The 21,555-nt window shown below is 43.1% G+C and overlaps 5 protein-coding genes across 8 annotated transcripts; 2 read left to right on the top strand and 3 right to left on the bottom strand.

The window, feature by feature from the left end:
* Positions 1-1,861: 1,861 nt before the first annotated feature.
* LOC122619355 (pre-mRNA 3' end processing protein WDR33) lies at positions 1,862-7,555 on the bottom strand. Its single transcript, XM_043796247.1, has 9 exons — positions 7,307-7,555; positions 6,890-7,224; positions 5,173-5,442; positions 4,964-5,115; positions 3,815-3,912; positions 3,628-3,754; positions 3,327-3,560; positions 3,054-3,265; positions 1,862-2,994 (listed from the first exon to the last, which is right to left on the bottom strand). The coding sequence occupies exons 2-9, from the start codon at positions 7,169-7,171 to the stop codon at positions 1,961-1,963; spliced, it is 2,409 nt and encodes an 802-aa protein (XP_043652182.1). The 5' UTR covers positions 7,172-7,224; positions 7,307-7,555; the 3' UTR covers positions 1,862-1,960.
* Positions 7,556-8,496: 941 nt separating this feature from the next.
* On the top strand, positions 8,497-13,346 carry LOC122621265 (gametogenetin-binding protein 2-like). The gene is made up of 4 exons (XM_043799081.1): positions 8,497-8,883; positions 9,568-10,134; positions 11,011-12,138; positions 13,011-13,346. Exons 1-4 carry the CDS (start codon positions 8,788-8,790, stop codon positions 13,227-13,229), a joined length of 2,010 nt encoding a protein of 669 aa, XP_043655016.1. The 5' UTR covers positions 8,497-8,787; the 3' UTR covers positions 13,230-13,346.
* LOC122621267 (mediator of RNA polymerase II transcription subunit 27) lies at positions 13,291-14,502 on the bottom strand. The gene is made up of 3 exons (XM_043799084.1): positions 14,253-14,502; positions 13,928-14,194; positions 13,291-13,821 (listed from the first exon to the last, which is right to left on the bottom strand). Exons 1-3 carry the CDS (start codon positions 14,420-14,422, stop codon positions 13,377-13,379), a joined length of 882 nt encoding a protein of 293 aa, XP_043655019.1. The 5' UTR covers positions 14,423-14,502; the 3' UTR covers positions 13,291-13,376.
* Positions 14,503-14,783: 281 nt separating this feature from the next.
* Positions 14,784-17,082, top strand: LOC122621268 (calcineurin B homologous protein 1). Its single transcript, XM_043799085.1, has 2 exons — positions 14,784-14,961; positions 15,951-17,082. The coding sequence occupies exons 1-2, from the start codon at positions 14,895-14,897 to the stop codon at positions 16,451-16,453; spliced, it is 570 nt and encodes a 189-aa protein (XP_043655020.1). The 5' UTR covers positions 14,784-14,894; the 3' UTR covers positions 16,454-17,082.
* LOC122621263 (protein transport protein Sec23A) lies at positions 17,074-21,259 on the bottom strand. Of its 4 annotated transcripts, none has more exons than XM_043799077.1 (7): positions 21,130-21,259; positions 20,652-21,064; positions 19,343-20,592; positions 19,133-19,286; positions 18,384-18,932; positions 18,203-18,223; positions 17,074-17,323 (listed from the first exon to the last, which is right to left on the bottom strand). In XM_043799077.1, exons 2-7 carry the CDS (start codon positions 20,928-20,930, stop codon positions 17,234-17,236), a joined length of 2,343 nt encoding a protein of 780 aa, XP_043655012.1. In that variant the 5' UTR covers positions 20,931-21,064; positions 21,130-21,259; the 3' UTR covers positions 17,074-17,233. The 4 variants fall into 4 exon arrangements, with proteins under 4 accessions (XP_043655012.1, XP_043655013.1, XP_043655014.1 ...); XM_043799078.1 differs by having other exon boundaries at positions 21,156-21,243; XM_043799079.1 differs by having other exon boundaries at positions 20,652-20,953; positions 21,130-21,216.
* Positions 21,260-21,555: the final 296 nt, after the last annotated feature.

Below are 21,555 nucleotides of genomic sequence, written 5' to 3'. Positions count from 1 at the left end.
CACATTCTCGAAGGATCCGATTTGTGGTGTATTTGGGAGGTGAAGTTTTGAATAGCCGTTTTCTTGGCTTCTTTAATTCCTCTTCGGTACTTCGCGTTAGCCTAGGGGAAAGTTGTGTTTTGTGGAATAGAAGTATGTGGCCTTGTACTAGGGTGGGTACATTAGTTCGGGAAAGGACGTTTTGGAGGTGGTTAAGGCGGAATTGATGGTTAGGTGAGATGTAGAAAGAAATAATGGTAAAGTTAGTTTTTGAATTGATCGAAATACCGATCGCTTCAAAGTCAGAGTTTAGCCACCAAATGCATTCGAACAGAAGCTGCAGTTTATTTTTAAGTTTATGCAGATAGGGAGGGATGATGTGTGGGATATGTGGGTTTCCTGAATGGCAATGCGTGGTTTAACCTTTTTATAAGTATTTAAAGTTGAGAGTAATTCTTTCTATAACCTTTAATGTTCCATTGCAATATTTGTAGCATTAAAATAGTTTAGCAGGGGTTTTAAAGGGTTGGTAGTACTAGTTAGTTTCCATGTCGCAAGAGTCCCTAGACGCGTCCCCTGGTTTGTTTTTGTTTGTTTTAGTTTTCTTATTGCGATTTTTATTGTCTGCTTTGAGTAATGCAATCATGCGTTTAGATGTATTGGTGGGGAGGATTGGCACGGGGTTCGAGGAGTTTTTATTGTTAGTTATGGGTAAGCTTATGGAGTCTTGTCTACTGTCTTTGAAGAACTAACATCTGCGTGTGATGCAGGAGTCCTGGAGGGAGTAGGTTCTTGTTGTCCTTTGGTTTCGTTGAGATGATGAGGTTCTGTGTTTTGGTTTAAATTAGTGTTGTGACTGATTTGTGGTCCGTTTTTAGTAACTGATGCGAATGGGGGCTGAGTGGTTTTGGGGCTACGAGTCCTAAAAATTGTAACGTCAATTTTGTTGTCGCATTTGTTTGCGATTTTGTAACGTCAATTTTGTTGTCGCATTTGTTTGCGATTTTGATTGCTATCAATTCTTGTTGTGTTTTGAAGAGGGCAACTTTTGGTTATGGAGTTGCGCGGGTATGTGGATTGATCTTCGCTACTGTTTGTGCATTTAAGGGGACTTGACTTTGTACAAATGGCCAAATCCGAAACAGTTATTGGATCCAGTTGGCAAAGGGATATACTCGCGGATTGAGGTTCTTTGATAGCCAATAATAACATAATCAGGGTGTATGTGAAAGTTTAATGTCGTTATAAGAAGGCCGGTTTCGTTAAGATTTACATTTTCTTTTTTCAAAATCTTTTTTATTTCGGATAATATTTCGGCTATTCCTAGCAGATCATTTAGTAGATTACCCATTTTGTTGAGTTAAGAGAGTTGTGGAGACTTACGGTAACGTTGTCCTCCGCAGAAGACATTTTTTAACAGAAATGGAGAACCATTAGCAAGGTCGAGAACTGGGTCAGATCTGGATATAATCATGTACTTGGGTCCGGGGGAATTTAGAAGTACGGTGTTATTAGTGTTAGGATTTTTGGGGCCTCGATCGGGCGGATCCCCCATCTTGATGTTGCTGCTATATACATGACATAGGTTATTTCTCAGTTGTTACGATTCAATAGCATTGGTTCTAATGGTAGATATTAAGAATTGTTATTGGTTTGGGTAGATTGCTCAATGAGTTTTAGGTTTACTTGGCGAAACTGACCTCAAGAGGAATAGGATTGTGACTGAAATAAAGATATAAATCTATCAATTCTACTCCGCCATCAGTCCAGGCGTTCCACTGTGAAGATCACTTGAAAATACTCGAAGAATTAGACACAATACGTATAATATATTACAATCCGAATTTCTTTTCGTTTCTTATAAAGCAATATAAATTGATTTAAGCATTACAAAGCAAAAGTTGCAAAAGAGATTGAGTCAACGACAAAAAGTGGCTGATAACTGAAGAATGTGTAAATGGGTGTGTTGGTGGGATAGCGATTAGTAACGCCTGTTGTTGTTGCGACCGCGATTTCGGCTGCTGCCACCGCCTCCTCCGCCGTTTCCAGGACCGGCGTTGTTGTTGTTGCCCCGCCGACGACGTTGGCCACCTCGTTCCCGATCGTTAAAACTATCCGCGCCACTGTTGCTAAAGCCATTGGATCCATTGCCATTGCCTCCAGGATTGCCATTGTTTGACCACGGAGCATTTGAAGCCCAGGGATTGGGCCTGCCCCCTGATTGGTCTCTCTCCCGTTCACGACCGCGCTCCCGCTCCCTGTCGCGCTCTCCGTCTCGTTCCCGTTCGCGCTCCCTATCCCTTTGCTCTAGCGGCGGTTCGTCCACAAACTCCGTGTTGGGTTGCTGTGCTTTCGATGCGACTAGTGACGGTAGGAAGGGCTTTTTCAGTTGCATTAACTCTCGAACGCACACTAACTGGGCGTTATGCTGACGTGGTTCGAAGCGGGACTTCTTGGTGGGCGGGGAAACCACCTCCCCACGTGCCTCCACTGTGGGAGATACAGATCTGGACCTATCTCTCACTGGAACTACATCATTAAGCTCCTCCAGCTTTCCAGCGTCGATGTACTTGTTGAGAAACTCAGCTCCCTGACGGATAGCTGCCATTAGTCGAGAGTCCGGGTGCACACGAATAAACCGGTTGTACACGAGGACCCCGACAATGGTTTGGGGATCGAGTCCGTTAAGCATGCCGCTGGTCAAGATGCCCTCCATTGTGTTCTCGCTGATTTGCTGGTGGTTGAGTCCGCTAGTGGTGTCCTTGGCCTCGCGGGCGGCCAGCTCCTCGTGAATGCTGAGCACGCTGGGATCGTCCGCTCTCCTGGGACCAGCCCAGTTCACCTGGAAGTTTCGGGGAATGGGCTTGCTGTACGGAACCTTTTTTTCCCGGTCGCGGTCATTTATTGCTTTGATTGGATCCAAATCCAAGCCAGGAATAAAGCCTTTGTCGGCAGTTAAACTTTCAGTGAACTCCACTCGGTCCTCTGGTCCCATTCCGGGTATAATTGCATCATCTGTTTGGAAGAAAAAGTATATAACAACATTGTTTTTTACAAAATAAGGGGTTAAAGACCGTATTCACACTCGTCCAGGGCAGCCAGGCTAGCAGGCAATGTGTTTAGATTGTATTTGTCTCTCATTAGATCTCCCGGTCTGTTCCTCGTCCAGAATTTGATTGTATGATCATTGGAGCCAGAGCACAGAATGTGACCCAGCGGATGCCAGGCAAGAGTCCAAACGATGCTGTCATGTGCCGTCTCCACACAGCCGATCTCCTTATCGGTACTGTAAGCGAAGAAAGTCATTAATCCAGTTAAATTTTAAGTAATAGGAGGCTAGGACCCACCCAACATTCCAAAACAAAATGGAACCATCGGAGCCGCCAGAGCAAAAGAGGCCCTCGTGTATGGGATGCCAGGATACTGAGCTGGCCTCCTTCTTGTGCCCACGGAAGACCTGAACCTCCTCCCGGAGGTTGCGAATGTCGAAGAGCTTGAGCAGATGATCTCTGGACGCGGTGACCAGCCAGTTGCCATTGTCGTTCCATTTTAGATCCATCACGGTGGATTTGTGGGCGTGTCTGACGATTGAAAAAATGAATATTAAGCAATGTGCGGTAGAAACCAAGATGAGGTTTGAATACTCACAATGTAGCGAGGGCAATGCCGCTCTTGGGATCCCAAATTTTAATGGGTTGCTGGTTGTCCTTACTTCCGCTGACGATCATTCCCTTTTGTGGATGCCAGTGCACGCACTTTACGTCAGCTCCGTGGCCTTATTGAAATTCATAGTTAAGCTCGGGGCTCTGTATTGGGACCACCATCTAAATCTCACCTCGTAGCACTCGCTCCTCCTGACACCGCATGAAGTCCCATATCCTTAGTGTCCCGTCGTCGCTGCCGCTGACAAACTTGCTGTCCGTAGGACTGAAACTGCATTTGGTGGATTGCATTGGAGTGTTAGAACGTAACAAATCACGAATTGAAGAATGAACATGAGTTTGGGCGAAGTTAGTTTGATAAATTGATAGTCTAAAATCCGGGAACACGTTTTACTTTTTCGGTACGTGAAGTATAAGCTCACAATAATACAAAGCAAAGAGTGCGTAAGACATAAGTACTGCAAAAAATCGATCTAAAATTGAGCAGACGCATTTAATTACATGAAACCATTTTTATATTTCCACTTCTACTCTACACAAATTCTATTAAAGTCTTGTACCAGCCGGTTCAAAAAAACATTTTTAAAGACAATTTTTGTTTACTTTACTTTATTATGTGCATTGCCTGTTAAATGGTCGAGTGCATTAAAAAACACCAACGATTTTTTTCATGAAAAGTTAATTGTTTCCAGCGTAACTCTATATAACTTTTATGTAATGTTCAGATGTGGCCGATTTAGTTGATCTGTTTGCAAAATCGGTTGTCCTTACGCCAAGATTATGCGACAGTCTTGAGAAAGAAAACACTCAAACCCCCGATTTTTCGAACAATCAGTGCACAATGCATTTTATTTATTGTTAATGTTGTGACCGCGGAAATAAAATTGTGCAGGGGTTTCTTGTGTTCTTAGTCAGATGGTTTTATTGTTAGCTTTTCTCAATATTGCATTTGTATCATTTTGCTTTCACTCTTTTTATTTTTATTTATATATCACAGAAGAGTTCGCGGCTTACAACATACTTGAGCCTTTTCGTTCTAGTGGAGGAGAGGTTAAAACGTATATAGCCAATAAGGCGAAACTGATATCTATATGGCATGTTGCTATATTGACGGCTTTATTGATATGTATTTGCAACAGCCCTGTAAGGAACCGATCCACTATGTTGAATAGGCAACAAAAATACCTAAAACGGCCAAAGCGACCAAAACTAAATGAACTATGTAAGCAACGAGAATCTGGTTTTGGTTTTGTCTTGGTCGGCTGGCGGCATCCGCTATAAAATGTTAAATACATTCGACAATTACAATTAAATGGCTATACCTTATTCCCCTAATCGCCTCCTTGTGCGCCTGGTACATCTTCACGTTATTCATGTTGGACTGCCAGTACTTAACATAGCCGCCATGGTCGCCGGTCACCATCCAGCTGTCGTTGTGCGACCACACCATCGTACGTACAGAAATGTCGTGAGCCTGTTTGAAAACATTTGATTAGACGTGATCCCACGGGATCTGCTGACGGAAACCCACCTGCAGAATGGTCTCAAAATTGAAAGTTAGTCCGTTCCATAACGTAAACTCGCCGGAGCTGGCCCCGGTAACTAAGCGTCTACCCTCCGGCGTCCAGGCCAATGTGAAAATCGGGCATCGCATCTTATTTGTGGCCGTCTTTACAAACCTTGTGGTCACTGCGTTTGAGGGATTGTCCAAGTAAGCTGAGGGCGGCACCATATGGGGCACATAAATGCTGTCCGGCTGTAAGGCCAAGCGGTCCCGATAATCACGCTGGTACAATCGGTTCTAAGGAAAAGAAAGTATATTTTTGACACGTTTAAAAGGACTAACAATACATATCACAGCTAAAGAGACAATAAATGTTTCTTATAAATCCATATTTCTAAAGTAACATATTTTTCCCATTTAGTCATAGGTAAGAAGCAACTAATATACGTCTTGAGAATTTTATAATTTTTGGCGGTTTGTGGACATTAGAATGGCCGTTGCAGCATGGGTTAACAAACTTGCGCTGCGTCTATTTCTCAATTTTCTACCTTTAATAGTTGTTAAGATCTCGACATCAGACGGACATGGCCATATGAAGAATATGTATTCTTTGTATGTTCGGAAACGCTTCCTTCTGCCGTTACATACTTTTCAACGAATCTAGTATACCCTTTTACTCTACGAGTAACGGGTATAAATAAGCAGTTTACGTCTTATTTTTAAGATTAAAGAAAAACCTTTATTGCTAAAATTCAAATATTTACCCCCATTTGTCCATTCTAGCAAATTATATTAGGCAGGAAAATTTTTTGTAGGACTACGCAAGAGTTAAAATAATAACATAAAGCTAGCTTGGTCGAAAAATGTGAACTTTTGCTAACCAATTTTCGGCAATTTTCGCCTTTTTTCTTAATGACCGGAAATAAGAAATTTTATCCTAAATATAAACAAAAGCCATATTAAATCTAATACCTACATATTTGGTGTATATATAATGAACGATATTATAGCTTTAAACCGAATTTAAAACAAGAGAGAACGCTATAGTCGAGTTCCCCGACTATCTGATACCCGTTACTCAGCTATTCGAAGTGCGAAGGAGGGTCTTCAGCACATACAGTTTTTGGCGGTTTTGTGGGCGTTAGAGATGGCGTGGCAAAAAGTTTTTTTGGCAAATCGTTAGAAATTTACCAGACTAATACAAAAATGAAAAAATATCGAATCATTTTTCAAAAGTGCGGACGTGGAAGTTTTGGGCGGTTTGTGGGCGTGGCAACATGAATCGACAAACTTGCGCTGCGTCTATGTCCCTGGAGTCTGTATGCTTTATCTCAACTTTCTAGCTTTTGTAGTTCCTGAGATCTCGACGTTCATATGGACGGACAGACGGACATGGCCAAATCGACTCGGCTACTGATCCTGATCACGAATATATATACTTTATATGGTCGGAAACGCTTCCTTCTGCCTGTTACATACTTTTCAACGAATCTAGTATACCCTTTTACTCTACGAGTAACGGGTATAAAAATTAAAAATACACCGCCCATGGTTATAACCTCCAGTATGGTCAAAACTAATAACTACACATCTACTGATCTAATAATAATTAAAAATTGTGACACAGATTTTTCAAGTGCTTTAAAATTTAAAACAACTATAATTCCCAACCACCTCTTTGCTACTAATAAATCGAGACTTCACAGCAAATCTTCTTTCATTCTGTTTGAACCTAGGAAATCACCTCCAGCGCCTTGATGATCGATGCGTTGTAGTCAACTGTCTTTCGCATTACACTTTTCCGCAGCCGCTTGCCGTCGAAGTCGTCCTGGGACATTCCGAAAGGCCGCTGGAAGCCGCCGGGCATGAAGGGTTTGAATTGGTTGTATCCGTGCTTGTTGGACCCATGGTGCTGATGGAACCGATAGTGCTGACCGCCCATGTTTGGCGGGGGCAGCGATGTAAAGTTGGTGGCCAGGGCAGAGGGCGCCGTGAGCAGCTGCGGTGGCGGCTGGGATACATCCATGTTACTGATGTTTTGTCCAATGCCTCTTTTCCCGCTTGGCTGCAGAACAAATTCTTCGGCCGCACACAAACACACAGATGCAGTAGTAGGGAACAAATTAGTTGGCTGTTTTTACCCACGCGAAGCTCTACTTACTCGTATTTCTAGAGCGTTGGCATTGGCGGGGTTGCGGGTGCACTAATCCTTAGGCTAAATAATTTAAACAACCTACAAACCGCCGCGTTGCAAATAACTTGTAACTCTTGCCGAACAACGCGAATTAGATGAGTTCACAGCGAAACGCGGACACCAGCGTGTGCCAGCTGCGATAGATGGCTTCGATTGCAATGTTATCGATTTCTAACAGTAGTTCATTCTCAATTTTACTGTTCCTGTTATTTATATTCATATACAGTGCTTCATACAATTAAATTTTATGGTTGCTTTTGTTTTTACTTTGTAAATTATTCTTAGAGTGGTTTTGTTTATTTTGGAACCAAATGAGTCTTAAATGTTTCTGAAGTACCAAACTAATTAATTGTAAACTTACAAACAGTACACATAGCGGGTTATTTTCACCATTGGTCAAAAGTTTAGTTGAATTTTTGGCAAGTCTATTTATTATTTAAAAGCTAACATTTACCTTCAAAACTTGTAGTAAAGCACCAACTGCACTAATGGTGCATGTGATAGTTAAATGTTGTTCAATAACTTATATTGCCGGCAATGGGTTATCGCTGGCAGGCAGGGTTATCGAATAAATTGGAAAATGTTTAAAACATAATATATTTATATTAAACAAAAAACAAAATTAAATATATATTTCGGTATATTCGATATTTTTAGATACTAACAACAAATGGTATTCTATATCAGCACTAAATAAAAAATACATTTTCCCTATAATAATATATATTTTGGAAACCCGACATGTTGAATGGTAATGCCTTAATAAGCAATTCGAAAAGTTTTATTTAATCCTACAAACTTAAAAAAAATAAAAATTAAACTTTAATAACAAAACATATTTCAATTATTTTTTGTTACACAGAGAATTACAGTAAAGTACAGAAAAAAATTACAATGGAAATATTTTTCAATCGATCCGAATAAAAATATTTACCTCTAAGGTGTTCATTTTGATAATGAGAGGCATGCAAGGTTTTTATTGCGGGCATTCAGATTAAAAAACACATATAATGCCTGAAATATATGTTACAATCCAATAAAGTCATAAATAATGGATAAATTTAATAAATGTATCGTATTTTCGATACTTAGGAATATATATGTATATATCACGAGATAAATATATCGCTTGAATTATCAACATCCCTACTGGCAACCCTGCTCCGTTTTAATGGCGACCGGACCGACTTGCTGCCTACTACGTGTTTAAGAAAGAAGATATTTTTGTAGCCCATTCTAGAGCGTTCCCAGAGCCACTCAAACTTCGTGGAGAGTGGAAATTGTTGTCAAAACACTATTTGTCAATCCGTGCGCTGCCGCCATACTCCCGTCGATTCTAATCCCCGTTTCCCACACCCGGACCTCTGGAGAAAAGTGTGTGTCTGTGTCCCAAAGTGCCTGAAATTTCGTTTTGCCCCGTTGCTGGCTCGCGAAGTCAAATACCCATAATGGCAAGACTCACAAAGGTCTACAACACGGACGACGATGACTCCGGTTACGTTGGTCGCAGAAACTTGCCTCTGGTAGCTGGCGATAAGTTAATGGTAAGCATATATCCGCACCGATTTCCGCTATATGTACGGCCATCCATCCAAAGAAAATGACTGCCAGTAGAGAACCCACACACTCACACAACAGAGACGGCCGCTGTGCGTGTGTGCGTGCACTTGGTCCAAAAACTTTCATAACACGTCGGATTGTTATGTGTAAGTGGCGGATGGCGATGTGTGGGTTCGGTTCTAGTTTGTGTGTAGTCATGCGTTTATTAATTGAACTTGAGCTGCGATTCTGCACCTGCCACCACCCGAAGAACTCTTCTTCATCCGCCATGTTGCTGAAAAGTCCAACACCACAAACCTGTTTGTATGGACTCACATGCACCCCCACGCCATCTGTTGAGGCGATCTCTCAGGCCAAGATTCTCTGTCCAAAATCTCCTTATACCGTGCACACCCGACCGTTTTTTAGTTTTTCAAACGAACAGCTGTTGCTTGTTTTGTATTGTATGCTTTCTCGAATTGTTAATTAATTAAATACTATAATAATACTGACTGTTATTTGACTTCAATGATATGTGATACTGTAAAATGTCAGTAGATTGGTCCTATTTATTTGTTTATTTACAGCGTTGTGTTTGCTGAATGTAATTTATTCGAGCAAATATATCAGATACTCACGATACCATTTATTATAACTGGCCCTCATTATATTCTCTACTTTCTCCGCAGATGCTCATGGACCTGAACAGCAAAGGACTAGTGATCGACAGTCCGTTGATCCGTGGACGTGACTTGGAGGAGTTCTCACGCAAATTTAAACTGCTTACAGAGGCCGAGCGCCGGCAGTCGCTGGAGATCGACAGCACCAGTTTCATGGAAGTCCTCAATCAGTGCGTTCAGTGCGTCGGCTGCCGCAGACGCGTAGAGCGGCTGTTTCACCAACTAACCGAGACGGGGCACCGAACACTCGATCCCCTGGAACTGCGCCCCACTGCCACCCTGAGCATTGTGGAGGAGAAGCTTAAGACTCCGCAGGCACTGGGAACGCTGCTTTACCGGCACCATGAGGTTCTCAATAACCTGCTGGACAACAAACTGCGGAACAAGACGCGCTGCGTTCTCCATTCGCTAGACGCCTTCCGTGCCAAACCCTTTTCGGAGACCTGGCGAGAGGTGTGGTCCGCCATGAAGAGTAACTGCCGCAACGAGCTAACCATCATCGAGACAAAGGAACTGCACGACGTGCTGGAGAACTACCTGAAGAAACACAAGTTTTGCTCTGGCTGCCGTACAAAGGTGAGACACAAGATTTATAACAAAAAACGTCGTAATTTGATTCAAAAGGCAAACTCTGATAAGCCAGCCTCTAATCTTAATTTTCTTCGACTTAGAACCGATTTTTTGTGCATTACCAAAATGTCGTATAAATAGTTAATTAAATTCCTTATCCGCATACATTTTAATATGTTAATTAAAACCAAAAACAAGAGAAAACGCTATAGTCTAGTTCCCCGGCCATCTGATACCCGTTACTCAACTCAACACTGTTGAGTTAGAGTGGGCGTGGCACAGCCGCTCGAAGTTGGCGCGCATCTTTGCGCGGAGTTCCTCCCGCTTTTGCTGCACTTGTTCTCGGTGGCACTTGAATGCCAGAACTACTTCCTGGGGAATGTAATAGATCTCCTCGTCCTTGTCGTCGTATTCGTCGAAGTCGTCCTGCAATTAATTAGGTTATATTAGTTTAATTTTGATATGGCGAATAATAGCGTATTGTATTCTCGATCAAATAAATTAAAGTTGCGGTATTGTTATTACACAATACAAAAGAAATGCAAAACGATTTATGTCAAATCGAGAGGAATTTACTAATAAAAAAAATTTTAAAATGTTTCAAAAGTGTGGGCGTGGCAGTTTTGGTCGGTTTGTGGGCGTTAGGGTGGGCGTGGCATCATGGGTAAACAAACTTTCGCTCCGTCTACGAGTAACGGGTATAATAAGCTAATAGAAGGTTGCTATTCATGTAGCATCAGTACTGAGTTATTTCAAACAAAGACTTGCCAGTTTTAGTTTTTAAAGTTATAATGCCGTTTTGGTCGGTGAAACTCTTGCAAAGACTCGCCACAAAATAAAAACAGTAATTCTACTAAGAAACTTTTTATTTTTTTCCTGCAGATTGAGCGCGCCTACAAAATACTAATTGGTGAAATATCGTCTAAGGAAAAGGGTTATGCGGCCCAGTTGTACGCTCATATTCGGAAGTGCGTGCCCGACCAGCACATCCACGTAACCACAAACAAGATAGAGTTCCTGGACGCTCTGATCAAGAGGGCCGAGCCCGAAGTTAACGGTAGCTATTCAAAACTGCGCGAGCGCCACGCTAAGACACTGGAAATTGCCCAGGAAGAGGTGCTGACTTGCGTGGGCATGATTATGTACGAACGACTACGTCGCATCTACGTCAGTTTGCGGGAGGAGGAGCGCGCATGCCAGGTGCTGGCCGCTGTGGGTGTTCACGCCCTTTGCCGCAGCTTTGACACGTTCGTTGAGCAGAAGCAGGGAATCAGCAATCTGGAGCTACTCTACCAGGAGATCAGTCGAGCGGAGAGGGCCAAGCAGATCAAGCGCGAGCAGAAGAAGCTTAAGAAAAAGAAGAAGAAGGACGAGAAGAAGAACATGCTGCATCGGCAGTGCGAGGATACCGAGGCCAATGAGTCCGACGAGGAGGAAGAAGAGTTGCGGAAGGCGCTAGACCTGGATGAGGAGACTCAGGTGCAGCATGTGGAGCTAAGCGATACAGGTGCGGACGACGGCATCGTTATAGAGACGCCTCACCCGGAGCCCGAACCCGAGCTCACGTTCAATCCAACGAAATCGAAACCGAAGAAGCAATCGAAGAAAAAAAAGCAGAAGAAAGCGGCATCCGCAAAGTTCGGTAACCCAAAGCAGATGCAGGCCACGGCTAGGGTCCAACCGCTGGACGACGACCCCGATCACCTAGACGTGGGCAGTTGCATTTTGTCAAACATCGCCAAAACGGTTGGCGATAAGTGCGAGGATTGCCTGGCACCCATGCCTAACTGCCAGTGCGAGCAGGATGTGCGCGATTCTGGATACGGCAGCGATCCACCTTCTCACGCCGACTCTCGGACATCCAGCGCGGTTTCATCACCAGAAGGCTCGGAAGTGTCCTGCTCAGATGGGTTGTGTAATCACGACGTCAACGACGAGGACTCAGACGACTTGCTCTTCTACAGTCATCAGTCGCAGTTGGATCACAAGTTTTCATTGTTGCAGATGTGGGTGAGTCGTAATATTGCCACTTTAAAGATAGGAAATGGTTATCAAGTAATATATATAATTATTGTTAAAAGACTAAGTATTAGTTCTAAAATCAAAGTCAAGCTCAGCATAGCGGAAAACGCTATTTTTCGATCTATTCTTAAAACATCATTTAAGGCTTTCGACAAACCCTAACGAACAGTCCTATTAACATCAAAAGCTTAGTCAAAATAAATTACCAGGAAATATTCTGGTGTGCGTGATGAATTTCAGAGTAGGTCATAACATGCAGCTGCGTACAGCTGCAAAAAAAATAAAATATCACTTGCCCAATAAAGATTTAAATAAGTCCCATACCTACATTTTAGGGTTTAAAAGGAACCGAAAGAGAGGAGCTTCTTAAAACGGGTCAACCATTTTCTTATTAGGAAATTCAAAATAGCTACAATTCTTCTATAAATTCTTATCTTAATAAAGGCACTTTATTAGGAACGACAATATTAGGCAAATAGCACCACATCATGAAAAATGCTTAAATTTTCCATTTTAAACTTAAAAGTAACAAAGTCAATAATAACAAATGTTTCCGTATTAAAACTACGCCCAACCCACTAATTTATTATTTGGTAATGTATTCCTTATTGCCAATAACAGCTGCGCAACGTTTTGGCATGGAGTCAACCGGGTCCTGGCACCGTTTTAAGGATCAACACTTTTGAAACATTTTAAAATTTTGTTTATTAGTAAATTCCTCTCGATTTGACAAAAATCGTTTTACATTTCTTTTGTATTGTGTAATAACAATACCGCAACTTTAATTTATTTGATCGAGAATAAAATACGCTATTATTCGCCATATCAAAATTAAACTAATATAACCTAATTAATTGCAGGACGACTTCGACGAATACGACGACAAGGACGAGGAGATCTATTACATTCCCCAGGAGGTAGTTCTGGCATTCAAGTGCCACCGAGAACAAGTGCAGCAAAAGCGGGAGGAACTCCGCGCAAAGCTGCGCGCCAACTTCGAGCTGCTGTGCCTACAGCACGGCGTTCAGACGCAAGGGCAGAAATCAAAACGGGCGACTTCTGCACTGGTTGGCAAATAAAACGCATTGAACCATTGTAGTTATTCAGTCGACCGTGGCGATTTAAAAAAATCCGCCCGCGTGCATTCAAAGTACATATAATTTTTTGTTTTTGAAATAAATGAAGTATACAAGTTACAACTATCGGCGTTAAATATTTAAAGATCTTTAGCAATTTCGGCAGTCCTCGTGAAAAGGTTCGAGAGTGCGCAAGTCTCTCCAGGTCGGAGGCAATCCATGAACTACGAATTTCCCACAACGCTTGCATGGTTCCAGGAACAGTTTTATATGACTGTTCAGCCAGGTCACATAGCTCTTTACTGCCAGGTCGGGTAGCGTCGGCGAGAAGAAATGCAGCATGGCTGAGTGAGCGTGCTCCTGGACTTTGCGGAACACTTCGTAACGTGATTCGGCCCACAGGTCGTCATGCTCCAGTGGCTCATCAAATCCCTTAACCGTAACCCACTCTATTAGCACTCCTTTGAAGACAATAGCCGCCTTCATCACGTTGCTTATTGTCACGATGGCGACAGCGTTTGTGCCAAAGGGACGGTAAATCCTGTACGAAGTATGCGAAGGAGTGTTGATCTCACTCAGGAGCTTATCTATGTGACTAAGGATCAGAAAGAGATGGAAGTAATAATTTAAGTAAAGCTTCGCACTGAAGTAATTAAAATAAAAATTAATAAAAAAATAATTCAGTCCCACTTTAGACTTACTCTGGATCGTTGTTGAAGGACGAGAAGGGCAGTCGCTGGCGCTTCTGGGAGCAGTAATTATAGGAGCGCCTCAGCGTGTTCTGGTTAAGATTATTGAAGGCTAGGAAGCTGTGGTCGTGCACCTTGTCTATCCACTTATAGCTGTTCACTAATTGAGGGTACAGCGCCTGTCGATCCTGAGAAGTCTCCTGCGCCAGATAGGCAGTGTTTCCGAGGGAATAGGGTGTTGGGGGCACCTGCAGCCCATTGATAAGCTGCTCTACCTCACTGAAAGTGGTTCAATTCATATGTATTCTCCATTGGAAAAGATTAAGTGGTCACTAACCGCAATTGCGAGTTGATGGCTCCGAATCTATCCTGGAAGTCATGTACGAATTTATTCCGGCTCTGCTCGCCGCCCTCCCCATCGGTTCCATCGGCCAAGTGCTCGAAGCACTGCCTTACGTTGGATCGTAGGTTTTTTACGGCAGTTAGAGTGGAATTTAACTTATCCATAACGATAACTCTCGTTCCGGCTAAACAAATGTTTACGTTGTTTTCTATGCGAATGCTAATAGAGATGGGAGGTGACAGGTAGTGATGAGACGAAAATACTCACGGTTTTGCATATAAAATAAGGAACTTCCTGTTCTAAGAAATATGCTTGTAACTAACAACTATTTGCTTACTTTAATATATATCGGCATCGTTTACTAATACTAAAAAAAATATTATTAATAGAAAACACAAAAATAATGTATTCGTAATGTATAGGGGAAACATCCCCACCAAAGTCCATCCCTAGTGCAACTATCACAGGCTGTTCAGTATTTTTTTGCACCACCCGATTTTTGGCATTTTTCAGCTACTCCGCCCGAAATCAGGCTGTACACAAATCGAACTTCTGATCCAATCCAATGCCATTCAATGCTCGTCTGCGATTGTTGAAAGTTTAAATAAACTAATCGGCGCACAAAATAATCTCACCATGGGCAATAAATCGTCGCTTTTCCTGCGGAGCGAGGAGATCGCTCAAATTCAGGAGGAGACTGGCTGTGAGTATATTTTCTGGGCGAGATGTAATAACCTTGTGCTCTTTTAACCGGAGACTTTTAACCCGCCGCACCAAATCAAATACGCACTTGGATGTATGTAAATAAATTGGGCCACGAGCAACGCAAATGACAACATCACATTGGAGTGTTAAAAGCTTTTTGGGTCTAAGACCATTGCCACTGATTGCTGATTCGATTCGTCATTTCTATAAAAATTCAAAAATTCCAAAACATGTATGTGTAATGTTTTAAATAACTCCGTCGAAATTATGCAGAACTGCGCCTGAACGATCTATGCCTGCCTTATATAAGACGTATATACACAGATTGTTTCTAGCAAAACGAATGAAACGAATGAATGAATGAATTTGCATTCAAATTGCACATGCACTTCTCGCATGACATCATGTGCTATATATATATATATATGAGTGGGGGTGTGGGCTAAAGTCGGTGCCTATCACAAATACTGGCTGTCAATTATCTAGTGTCCGAGACCGTGTAATTTCAATATTCTTGCCGCGATAACCGCACAATTGAAATTGCCACCGCATTGGAACTTGTATCCAACGTTCGACCAACTAGTATCAGCTAAGATGATAAGGTGTTCGCTCTTATCAGCTATATTTTATAGCCACTAATTCCGAATGGGCTCGTACTCATTGGCGCACCGTAAATAGGTTCCGTTCGATGATTTTCATGGCAAAACAAATTTATCTAAACAGTATCGTACAACAAATTGGAATTCTGTTCCCATGCTGTAAAGCACTGACTTATCATTAATAATCATTCAATGTAAAAACGAATATACCAAATTTAAATTTTTAATTTGGCTGCCTTTTTAAAGTTTATTTCATATAGATATTTAGATGTAAGAATACATCTTTCTACCCAACTTATTTGTATTTAATTAGAAACTAAGTAATAACTTGTGAGCGGGACCCATATTAGTAATTAATTTATACTTTTCGATTCAATTCATTTTTCAGTCACCCCCAACCAGATTGAGCGACTTTACTCTCGCTTCACCTCGTTGGATCGCAACGATTGCGGAACCCTGTCCCGGGAAGATCTGATGCGAATCCCGGAACTAGCAATTAATCCGCTGTGCGAGCGAATAGTGCACTCCTTCTTTGCTGAGAGCAATGACGATCGGGTGAACTTCCGGCAGTTCATGAACGTCCTGGCGCACTTTCGCCCGCTGAGGGATAACAAGCAGAGCAAGCTCAACAGCCGAGAGGAGAAGCTAAAGTTCGCCTTCAAGATGTACGATCTGGATGACGATGGTGTGATCAGCAGAGACGAGCTACTGTCTATCCTACACATGATGGTAGGGGCGAACATAAGCCAGGACCAGTTGGTCAGCATTGCGGAGAGGACGATCTTGGAGGCAGACCTGTGCTGCCAGGGTAAGATCTCGTTCGAAGACTTCTGCAAAGCTCTGGACCGCACTGACGTGGACCAGAAGATGTCTATACGGTTTCTCAACTAAGCTGGATTTAGGGATCACGAGGAAAAACCAAGCTTCATAGTCAGTGTGTACCAAATAGTTTATTATGAAGAAAGTCGAGAGGCATTCCGGCAGGTTTCTGAAACCTCTGATGATTTAAAAGCAGTGGTTGTTGTTCCAATTATGCCAGAAGTGGTTTTTAAGCATTTAAGAGTTTCAATTTAATAAAAAGTGTTTCACATTTTTTTAAACTTCTGAAATTTTCATGAAGCTTGTCTAAGGTATTGCATTCTAGTTAAACAAAATATTAGTAGTTTTGAAGTCATTATTTGTTTTGATCCCAGGTGCTACTGAAACCTTGACAAATAGAACCAATTGTTTGTGTCTCAATGTTTAATTTGTCCGGAAATCTAATGAAATATTTATGATAAACATAAAAAAAATCTTTTGTTGTCTTATTTTTTACTTTCCAAATTATTGTTAAAAATCTTATAGGTTTCATGAACGCGCTGGATATATTTGTATTAGTAGTTGAAGAAAGAGATGCAGATTTAATTTTGTTAATATGTACTTTGTTTTTATAATTACAAACTCATTCCACTCAACGTAAATTATAACCTGCTTCATCTTATTCATCTGCTTACGAATAAAAGCAACGCGGATTAACATAATTTGAAAAGTTTATTGCGTTATCAGACGATCAATTGGAATAAGTTGGTGTATAATCGTAATTGCATTGCCTGGACCAAAGATTCCAGGAGTCGTTCGCCTTTTTTGACTTCGCCAGGAAAGAAAGCGCCTGAAACTAGAGCCAGAGTCTATTTATGTGGTAGTGGACACAGCCAGCTTCTTAAGGTGTTCCATGAACAGCTGCAGCGAAACGTCATCCGTGAGCACTGGAGCACCGCCATCCTGTCGTGATAATATCCAGAAAATTAGTCATACTATGGGCGGGATTGTGTCAAGTGGGGAGCAAAGAAATGAGAAAGAGCTCCAAACACCGAGAAAGTTCCAACACCAAAAGCCACTTATAATGTATGCATTACAAAAAATCATGTTTGAAATTATTAAATACATGAAAAACTAGGAACACACAAAATCTTTGGTTAGATTAAACCGTGTGAGACCTGCAATAGTCGAGTTCCCCGACTATCTGATACCCGTTACTCAGCTATTCGAAGTGCGAAGGAGAGTCTTCAGCACATACAGTTTTTGGCGGTTTTGTGGGCGTTAGAGTGGGCGTGGCAAAAAGTTTTTTGGCAAATCAATAGAAATTTACAAGACTAATACAAAAATGAAAAAATATCAAAACAATTTTCAAAAGTGTGGACGTGGCAGTTTTGGGCGGTTTGTGGGCGTTAGAGTGGGCGTGGCAACATGAATCGACAAACTTGCGCTGCTTCTATGTCCCTGGAGTCTGTATGCTTAATCTCAACTTTCTAGCTTTTGTAGTTCTTGAGATCTCGACGTTCATACGGACAGACGGACATGGCCAGATCGACTCGGCTACTGATCCTGATCAAGAATATATATACTTTATATGGTCGGAAACGCTTCCTTCTGCCTGTTACATACTTTTCAACGAATCTAGTATACCCTTTTACTCTACGAGTAACGGGTATAAAAACAGAACACTTACTTTGTATCATGACAGTACTAAATAAGAGTGGATTTAAAATGCAGTTTGGACTAAAAGCATTAATTTTTCAAAGATTTTTATAACCGCCCCTAATATTTCAAATAACTACATTTCCCAGTTTAGGTGTTAAATGATAAACAAAAATGTACTACCGTTACTTGACCAATAGGCGCCTGCGATTGAGAAAGGAGCGGTTACGGGTACCGATTATACAATGAGAGAAACAAAACCAACATAAAACGAGATTAAGATTAAATTTTCGATGTCTCTAAAAAACGCGCTGTAAAGATCAAACAAATGTGGCCAGTTGATGGCCATTGTTACGAGACTCACCTGCCCGTAGGCGTACATGTTGTTGTGCGTTTGCGAGGGGTTGACCTTGGACAAGAGGAAGCGGGCCTGGGATCCGCCGTGCTCCGTATCGATGTAGCGAGGCATGGGAAAGCGCGTTTGGAGAATCTCTTGCGCATCGTCCACCGGCGCTTGTAGCAGCTGTTTGAAGTTCTCATACTCGGGCATGTCCTGGTATTTTAGAGCTCGCCACTGGGCGATAGTCTCGCCGTGGTAGATCAGAATCTGAAAAAACGTGTCCATCAGGAGGATGCGATCCGACTGGATCGAAGCCGTATCAAGGAGCACCGGTTCTGGAGGGCCGTTGAACGAGTAGCTGTAGAGAATCGGTTGGATCATGATCAGCGATTGTGTGAGGTCCTCGCGCATTAGCATGTGTCGATAGAATGTGGTCTCGTCGGGTGAGTTGTTGAAGACCTGCAGGAACTGCGAGCGACGTAGGTGGTACATGAATTGCGGGAAAAGGCTAAAGTTCTGCGACAGCCTGAAGCTGTTGGGATCGTCCTTTGAGTACTCGCCGAACTTTTGACACTGCAAAAGCAGAAAAGATAAAGGAATTGTATAAGCATTCAAGACTTATGTGTATAAAAAGTTCGAGGGAGAGGTTTAAAAATAATAATCTGTTGGCGTGAGTGTGTTGGGCGGTTCTTTTGGATGAGCTACCCTCTTTACCTAAACTAAAGCTGAACCATGCACAAGTAATTTAACCAAATGTTACACAAAAAAATTACCAGACGAATCAACTGACGATCAACCCAGCGCAGAATATCTGGTCCTTCATCAGTCTCCGCACGATAGACGACCATACGGGCCATCAGAACCGCGGCAGCCTCCTGATCGAAGCCGGCGCTGATGTGGTGCACGTTCGAGGTGGCATCGGCCCAACTGAAAAGAGATTGAAACACTGAGAAAACTCTGGGTTAATTTCAGGCAAAACATACTTTCTAGCCAGGGTAGTAACTCGGATTCGACGCTGTCCACTTGGGTGCTGGTACTGCGTAATAAACTGTATGCAACCACGACCGCCCTGGGGAATGGGGGCTGCATGCTGGTTGACCACCTCAAAGAAGTAGGCCACCGTGGAGCTGGGATTCAGTGTGCACAGCTTCCACTGTACCGTATTGCCCATGCCGATCTCCACATCCGACACCGACGGGCTCTTCACATTCAGCGACACACACGAGCCGATCCCACCGGAGATCTTCAGCTCGCGCGAGCACTTCACCTCCAGCGTTGCATTGAAGGCCATCTTCAAGTCGTTGCGACCATCACGTGCGAACACGCGTTGGAATGTCTGCTTGAAGAGCGATGAGTTGAACGAATCGCCCATGACCATGTGGCCGCCAGTGGAGTTGCATAGTTGCTTCATCTCTAGCAGGCCGGTTTGATCCAGTGCACACGAGTATATGTCGACACTATGCCCGTTGGTAGCTGCCCGCAAGGCCAAGGCATCATAGTGTTTGATAGCCTTCTTCATAAACCGCACGTTGTCCTTGTGGATGTCGTGATGCGAACGGATCGGGTGCTTCAGCTCGTCGTCGACCACCTGGCCGGGGCCCTGGGAGCAAGGGCCACCCACGAATGTCATGATGCGGCCGCCCGTATTGGGGTAGGTGCACTCCAACAGACCAACCGCAATAGAGAGGGCGGCGCCAGTGGAGCGCAGGTAACGCTTGCCCTGCGGCACCGGCCAAGGATCGCGCTGCAACTCGCTAAGCAGATCGCCCAGCGCCGCGTCGCACTGGCCGATCGGCTGCAAGAAGCGATGGGCTGGCGGCACAGGGGCTGTCCCTCCAGCCGGCTGGCCAGGCAGCTGCTGTTGTTGCTGCGGCCCCGGAGCCGCTCCACGACCGATTCCGAGCATATCCTGCACCTGCTTGGCAGTCAGGTCCTTGGTGCCGCGGAACACGTAGCTCTTAGAGCACCCTTCGGCGCCCAGCTCATGCACCTGTATCATTTTTCCGAATGTTATCAGACCCACGAGAGCGTTGGATGGCAGCAGACTTAGCGACATTTGCAACGAATCCTTTAGGGCGTCTAGCTCGTCCTCGTCCATGCAGGTGTCAACCAGGAAAATGAAGACGGGCGGCATGGTGGGGGCCCGGGTAATAGTATATTCAATAGTACTGAATCCAGGAATCAGCTCCGCTGGTTGGTGCTGCTCTGATATGGCTGCATATTGAGGAGGAAACTGGAAAAATTACTGTCATTCAATGCCGCAGAGAGTTTAAAGATCACCATTGGGCTCACCGGGTTGCGCTGAAAACAGAAGTTGCACACCCACAACTTGGCACGGTAGTCGACCTGGCACAGGGGATTTAGGATGGCTCTGCAGTTGCTACGGGTGCACAAGACCGGCTCATATTGAATAGGCGGCAGGTCGGGGCGCTCTTTCAAAGGCTGGTAAAGACAAGCCAGGGGCACCACCAGCCTACTGGCTTCGATGCGACTTGAGGGCCACACATTCCACGTCAGACGCACCCCGTCGCGGTCTTCGTTCTGCTGGATGAACTCCTCGTAGGTTGTCATAGCCCCAACACTTAAATGTACTTCTTAAATGGGAAAAACCCTGTCAGACCACTGCCAATTGGAAAAATCGGTCGGCCACGTCACGAATTGACAGCTAGTCGTGACACCTTTTTTGCTGGTGACAGCCAAAATGCCTACGCGAAAGTAAACAAATTCGCGAGAAGAGTTTTTAAGATGCTTAATAAATGAAATCACTCACTTTAAAAACAATTTATAAAAACGTACAAAACGTAGAAGCCAAGACGAACTATTACAGAATTTTCAGTGCAAACGTTGCAGATCAGGGAAGATAGTTTTCAAACGATACTATCGCATGGGCGCGATGAGCTCTATTCAAAAATGAAAAAAGAATATCAGAAAGAAGGGAGTAATAAATATGTTAAAAAAATTTTAAGCTATTGGTATGGGTTAACTCGTTAATTACTCAGTTCATTTTCTGTATGCTTTGTATTATTCAACGAGTATATATAATAGAAATATTAATAGACGCATATATTTTGGAATGCCCTTTATCGTTTTCTTATTGCCTTAACTATATCCTAACATTATTTTTTAACACATCATCTATCGATTGCCATGGATAGCAATTTATCGCCTGTGGGAATGCATCCCTGGTGCAGCTGTT

Source organism: Drosophila teissieri, chromosome 3R (genome assembly GCF_016746235.2).
Source record: "Drosophila teissieri strain GT53w chromosome 3R, Prin_Dtei_1.1, whole genome shotgun sequence".
Lineage (NCBI taxonomy): Eukaryota > Metazoa > Arthropoda > Insecta > Diptera > Drosophilidae > Drosophila > Drosophila teissieri.
This window is presented reverse-complemented; position numbering and strand designations above follow the sequence as displayed.